This window comes from Poecile atricapillus, chromosome 2 (genome assembly GCF_030490865.1).
Source record: "Poecile atricapillus isolate bPoeAtr1 chromosome 2, bPoeAtr1.hap1, whole genome shotgun sequence".
NCBI classification, from domain to species: Eukaryota; Metazoa; Chordata; class Aves; order Passeriformes; family Paridae; genus Poecile; species Poecile atricapillus.
Window position 1 is genome coordinate 60646197 of NC_081250.1, and position 6398 is coordinate 60652594.

The 6398-nt window shown below is 57.9% G+C and overlaps 1 protein-coding gene across 2 annotated transcripts; it reads right to left on the minus strand.

Annotated features, from left to right (window-relative positions):
* Nucleotides 1–771: 771 nt before the first annotated feature.
* On the minus strand, nucleotides 772–3520 carry SOX4 (SRY-box transcription factor 4). 2 transcript variants are annotated; one of them, XM_058833185.1, is made up of 2 exons: nucleotides 1375–3518; nucleotides 772–1172 (listed from the first exon to the last, which is right to left on the minus strand). In XM_058833185.1, exons 1-2 carry the CDS (start codon nucleotides 2608–2610, stop codon nucleotides 1008–1010), a joined length of 1401 nt encoding a protein of 466 aa, XP_058689168.1. In that variant the 5' UTR covers nucleotides 2611–3518; the 3' UTR covers nucleotides 772–1007. The 2 variants fall into 2 exon arrangements, with proteins under 2 accessions (XP_058689168.1, XP_058689169.1); XM_058833186.1 differs by having other exon boundaries at nucleotides 772–3520.
* Nucleotides 3521–6398: the final 2878 nt, after the last annotated feature.

Here is a 6398-nt window from a genome sequence, read left to right on the forward strand (position 1 = left end):
AACACATACATACTCTGAGAAAAAATTTGGTCCTGAATTTTCATTTTTTTAAAAGTCCAGCACAGATTTGAGTTGCGTTTGAATCCTTTAAAGAGTTAAGAATGAAAAAAAGCTGGTGATATTTTTGTAGGAATCAAACATAGCGCCATCTATCTGCTTTTATATTATCCTAACACTAGTTTTGTTTTTTTTAAACTGTTCAACAGTCTTACAGAAATCTTGAAAAGATAGACAGTATAACATGCTATATTAAACCCCACCAGTGAAATAATCCAACACCATCACGATTCTGAGTAAGAAGAAAAAAAACTACTTTTTTTTTTTGTATTTTCGGGTTTGTTTTTTTTTTTCTTTTTTTTTTTGCAAAAGCCATCGCCCTCCGTTCCCCCTGTACCACATCATGACAGAAACTGTTCCCATTCGGTCTCTGTTTCACAAGAAGTTTTCAGTGTTCTTGAAGTTTCAGCCTTATTTTTCTCTCTACATATTACATGAGGTGACTTAGAAAAGCGCTGCCGCCACCTTATCTGTACGTGCAAATCCATTTCAGTTTATTATTATTTCCCCCCACCATTATTTCCAAGACAGCTCTCAAGTGTAAGTCTGGCTCTTCTCCGCTTAACTAGGATCTCAGTCCAGCTCCATCCACCTCCTCCTCCTCCCAGCATTGTTGCCTCCTCTCACCGCAGAAGAAACCGGGACAGCATTTCTCCCCACAAATGTGAACCTTCCAAAGGACTTGGGTGGATTTTCTCTTTTTTCTTTTTTTCCCAAGCAGTTCTGATCGCTCTTTCATAGGAAAGGGCGAACGCTCAAGACATCCAGTGTGCGCTGAGCACAACGCATCGCTCCCCCTCCTCTTTATTAGTATAAAATGGGCAATAACAAAGAACCCAGAGGTGTGTGTGGTTTCTCCCTCCCTCCCCCTTTCTGTGTCTTTCTTTTCAGGAAATAAAAAAAGGGAAAAGGAGAGCGTCTCGCTCCCGCCAGTCTCTCAAAAAGCACCGTCAGGCTCCTCTCTCGGAGGGGGTGTGTGCGGGTCCGTCTGCAGCCGGAGGAAGGGGACTGCTGGCCTTTCCGCAAGGAGAGGGCGATCCCGCTCCTTCCCCGAGCTCAAGAAGAAGTCTTTCAACAGCCCCTTCCCAGAAACAAACAAAACACTTCCTCCCCCCCTAAAAAAAAAAAACAAAAACAAAACACAAACACCAAACAAAACAGAAGAAGACACAAAAGCGCCCGGCGGGGTGGGCGAGTCCTGCCGGCAGCCACTCGCGCCGGTGCCTCCTCCAGCAGGGCCCGGCTCTCGCCTCAGTAAGTGAAGACCAGGTTGGAAATGCTGGACTCCAGCCAGTCCCCCGAGATCATCTCACTTACCTCCGGCGTGCAATAGTCCGGGAACTCAAAGTGCGAGCCCGAGCCGGGCTCGAAGTTAAAATCCAGGTCCCGGTCGAGCACCGAAGAGCTGAAGCTGCCCAGGGACATGCTCTCAAAGCCGGGGCTGGGGTTCAGGTCCAAGAGGTCGTCCTCAAACTCGTCGTCCGACGAAGAGGAGCCGGAGGAGGAAGAGGAGGAGGAGTGGGAGGACGCGGAGGAGGAATGCGCCGTCGAGGGGGCCGGGGAGGAGGCGCGCAAGCTGGTGTAGCTGCGGTGATCCGAGGGCGAGCCGGAGCCGGAGGGCGAGGGGCAGGCGACGCCGCCGCAGTCCCCGTCGGGCCGGCCCGCGCCGCCGCCCCCCTCCTCGTAGAGGCTCAAGGGGTCGCCGGCGTCCGCCGAGCTGCTCAGCGTGGGGCTGCCGGGCACGGCGCCGCCGGGGGAGGCGGAGGCGGCCGCCGCCTGCCCGCTCCCGAAGATGTAGACCCGCTTCAGCTTCTTCTCGGCCAGCGGCTTGCCGGGTCCCGAGGGCGCGCCCGCCGCCCCCCGGGGCTTGTAGAGCGCCTGGTGCTCGGGCGGCAGCAGCGCGGCCGACGGCTCCCCGGGGAACGGGGCGGCCTTGCCCCCCGCCGCCTTGCCGTGGGGCTTGCCGCCCGCGCCCGCGCCGCCGCCGCCCGCGGGGGAGGGCTTGGAGCCGCCGCCGCCGCCCTTCTTCGGGGCGGGCTTGGCGGAGGCCGCGGGGCCGCCGGAGCCACCGCCCGCGCTGCCCCCGCCGGCGCCGCCCCCGCCGCCCTTGTCCGCCTTGTCGCCGGGCTTGGCGGAGCTGTTGCCCGACTTCACCTTCTTCCTGGGCCGGTACTTGTAGTCAGGGTAGTCCGCCATGTGCTTGAGGCGCAGCCGCTCCGCCTCCCGGATGAAGGGGATCTTGTCGCTGTCCTTGAGCAGCTTCCAGCGCTTGCCCAGGCGCTTGGAGATCTCGGCGTTGTGCATGTCGGGGGACTGCTCCATGATCTTTCGCCGCTCGATCTGTGACCATACCATGAAGGCATTCATGGGCCGCTTTATGTGGCCGCTGGGCGTCTTGCACCAGCTCGGGTCATCCGCCTTGCCCCCCGTGGAGGCGGTGGAACCCGGCGTGGGGGAGGAGGCGATGCCCAGCTCGATGCCGGCCCCGGAGTCGGAGGTCTCGGCGGCCAGCAGCGCCTCCGTGTTCTCCGCCGTGTTGGTCTGCTGCACCATCGCGGCGGCGGCGGCGGGGGGCTCGCCGGGGCTCAGCGCCGCTCCGGCGCGGGGCAGGGCGCGCAACTTCTCACAGCGGCACCGGGACGGCGCAGCCCCCCGCGGCCGCGCCCCCGCTCCCCGCACCACTTGTACTTCCACACCGGCGCCTCGTCCCCGGCGGCGCGGTCCTCTCCCCCTCGAGGCAGCGGCGGCGGCAGCAGGAGCAGGAGCGGCGGGGCCGCCCGCGGTCAGACAAGAGTTTCTGCAAAAGCAGCGCCGCGAGCCGCCCGTCCAAGTTTGTTTTTTTCTCGGGGTGTTTTGGGCTTTTTTGGTTTGGCTTTTTTTTTTTTTTTTTGGAGGGGGGTGTCGGTCTGCTTTTTTTCCTCACCACATCGGGTTTCCCCCCTCCCCGAAGCAGCTGGTCCAGTTCACAAGTGCGTTCCGCCTGCCCGCGGCGTTTCAGGAGAGCGGCACTCCTGCCGCCGAAAGTCTCTCAGCGCTGGGCACGGCCAGCGTGCACCGCCGCGGGGGAGGGGGGAGGTGGCGCGCCCCCGAAGCCCCGAAAATCCCGGCTCCAGGACCCGTGGTGGCGGCGGGGTCGGCGGCCAGGAGTTTGTGCAGGTTGGATTTGGCAGTTGCGAGGTACCGAGCGACAAGGAAACCCCTCGGGATAAGGAAAAAAAAAAAAGAAAAAAATAAGAAGGCAAAAATAACAACAATTGAAAAATTCGCCGTAAAAAAAGAAAAATAAAAAAAGCCCTCGTGCATGAACGAGTGTGTACGTCCCCGGCAGGAAGAGCGGCGAGCCGGGCGCCCAGCCCCGTCCTCCTCCTCCTCCTCCTCCTCTGCCGACGGCGGTGCTGCTGCTGCTGCCGCTCCGCGCGCGCGGAGCCCCGCGGAGCCGCCGCCGCCCCCCGCGCTCGCCCGCCCGCCGGGCGCTGCCCCGCGCCCCCCGCACGCCGCGCTCCGCCGGCCGCAGCTGAGAGCGGACCCCGCGCCCGCCCCGCGCCGCTTTATCCTTTCGCAGCCCGCCCCGCGGCCAATCGCGCGCTGTATCCAACGCCCTCCGCGTGCCAAGCCCCGCCCGCCTCCCCGGGATTGGCGGCCGGCGCGGAGCGGTAATAATGGCCGCGTGCAATGGGAAGCGCCCGCGCTGACCTCATTCCCGGCGGCGGGGCGAACTTTTTAAAAGGGGCAGGAGGGCAGCTCCGCGCGCCGCCCCGCGCCTCGCCGCGCACGTGCCCGCGACCCCCTGGCCCCCGCCCCCCGCCCGCGCTCCTCCCTCCCCTCCTCCCTGCCGGGGGGGGGGGGGGGGGAAATAAAAAAAATATCGGGAAATCAGCAAAAATCATCATAGTACAAATAATTAAAAAAAAAAAAAAGAAAGAAAGGGAGAGAGGGGAATCGAGGCGGCCCGCCCCCGCGCGCCGCGGCTGCGGGACGGCGAGTGGAGACACCTGCCCGCACAAAGGGCCGGGAGGGTGTTCCTGCAGCCCCGGAGCCGCCCCACGCCCAGCGGGCAGCGCTGCCCGGGGGATGCCGGAGGGAGCCCCGTGCCCGTCCCCACGCCCACACGCGGAGTGTCACGGAGGGGTCGCCAGCGCTGGAGAAGAGCCCGCGAGGCGCTGCCGTCACGCCCCCTCCGCCCGGGAGCTGGAGCGGAGCGGCGCAGGGGGCGGGCCGGGACAGGCGGCGGACACCTCCCGCGGAGCGCCGGGCTCCGCAGCGCTCACGGCGCTCAGGAACGCTGCCACCCATCCCAAACCCCGGCGCCGAGCGAGGAAAAGGTGCTGCCCTTATCGCTTTTTCACCCTCCGAGCCTTCTCCTACGTTTCGCTACCTGCCGCTCCCGCATGCCGCGGTCCTCGATCCCGATCCAGGGGAGAGGCTGCGGCTGGGGGTCCCGGCCCGGCCCCGCGGGGTCCCCAGAGAGCGGGAGGGGCCGCGGGAGGAAGAAGCGGTGCGCAGCCGGCAGACAGGGACCGGCCCTGGGGCGGAGGTGCTACCGTGCCTCTGCCAGTCCGCCCCGCCGAGCAGGGCCCCCTCCTCTCCGGGGTTCTTCCTAGGGTGTAAGGTGCTTTTCGGGGATTGCTGTTTGGTCTCATGTGCCCCTCCCTCTGCCCTGCCGTGATCAGTAATGAGAAAAAGCAGGGCAGCGAGGTCAGGCGCTGTGCAGCATCCCTGAAGGCCTCGTGGCACCAACTCCCCCTCCAATATTCAGGTAAAGGGGGCAATAAGACCATAAAAACAATGTCAGTGTTACTTCCCAAAGATTCCTCACATCAGTCATCAGGCCAAGGACCAGAAAAGCTATTAGGCAAAACAGCTGTGAAATTTTTTTGTTCTACACAACACCAGTTAAAAACACCTTTTAGATCAGAAGCAAAATAATGGCTGGATACAGCTAAAATATCTAAGAGGTCTAAAAATAAATTGCACGTTTGCAAGAAAAATTATGGTAGAGTCCTTTAGTAGAATTTCTAGCTGGATTGGGAGCTGGCTTTGAATATTAAGATATCACACTGGACCCAAAGAACCCTGCTGTGAAGTGCTGAGAAAAAATCCTGAATGCTCAGTGCCTCCCTGAACAGGCCACCTACATTACTGAGAGTGTTTACAAAGGTACAAATTAAATTATAGCTTTGCTTGCAAAAATAATACATTGGTTCCTCGTACAGCCTCTGGTCAAGACTGGATAAAATACTGCTTTCCTCTAGGTTGACGACACCCAGTGACATCAGTGGAGTTTCTCACCTTTACTTTTCATAAGTAGTAAATCATGCTGTGTTTTCCCCCTGCAACCCCAAAGCTAAGATCAAGTTGTCCTACCCTATACCACCAACATCTACAGAAATGGAGGCTCACAGTGGGTTTGGTGTTAGGAATGAGCACTGGCTTTTGCTTACACCCTTGGTATTCGTGTGCAGCAGTGTGAAAAACTGTGACTGGGAGCAGTCAGTAGCTTCTGGCTGCTCCACCTGTCAGCACGGTATCCAGCAGGGTTTCAACCCCCAACTGTCATATTTTACATATAAATATCAATTTGTTTAAACTACAAGGCAAGTAAAATATTCTCATGTTTCCAGTGCAGAATTAATGCAAAGCAAACAAACCCCAAACTGATAGGCAAACATAGAAAGAAAAAGGTTAAGGAGCTTTTCACTTGGTTTTGTTAAGTTCTGCAAGGTCTTGACCACCATGAATAAAATTCATCTCCAGGTGAGGAGTTAAATGTCTTCCTGACCAAAGCAGCCATATCAACTTAATCCTGGTTCAAAAAGTGTGTATGTGGGATGGACAGAAGAGTATTATTTCCTTAACAAAAACTCCCCAAAAGTGAAATTTAGGGCTGCTTAATAAAGCAAGTGTAAGAACACAATGTGAAACTCTATAAAAAGCATTTTACTACCATTTCTTAGCTCTTTCCTCCAAGTTAATTGCTTCCACCCCTAACCCTCCAGTGGCGGACTGAAAGTACCTTCCAGCTCCCCAAATTTTTAAGCCTAGACATAAAGAGCGACCATTCAGCTTCCGTCTAAAAATGAAGTTTTAAGAGTATTGGCAAGGCTTCTCCGCGTTTTACAACTTAAAAAGCCTCGAAACTTCATTCTGTTTCCGGCGGGCTCGGTGAGGCCGGGGACGCGGCGCGGGACGCGAGGTGGCAGCGCTGAGCCTCTTCTGCCAGACGTGGGAAAACGCGGAGCCAGCGAACCCGCGATTATTATTTTTTTAATTATTTTTTTCCCCCCCTGTGGTTTTACGGAGCAGCATAACGCTGCAAGTTTCTGACTGAAATTCGGTGGGTT

What these genes read in the sequence shown, in the direction of transcription:
- SOX4 (XM_058833185.1), bottom strand. Translation starts at nt 2,610, where the DNA reads ATGGTGCAGCAGACCAACACGGCGGAGAACACGGAGGCGCTGCTGGCC. An exon ending in CGGACTATTGCACGCCGGAG is followed by an intron (nt 1,173 to 1,374) that starts GTAAGTGAGATG and finishes TTTTTTTTTTAG; the next exon opens with GGGGGGAGGAAGTGTTTTGT.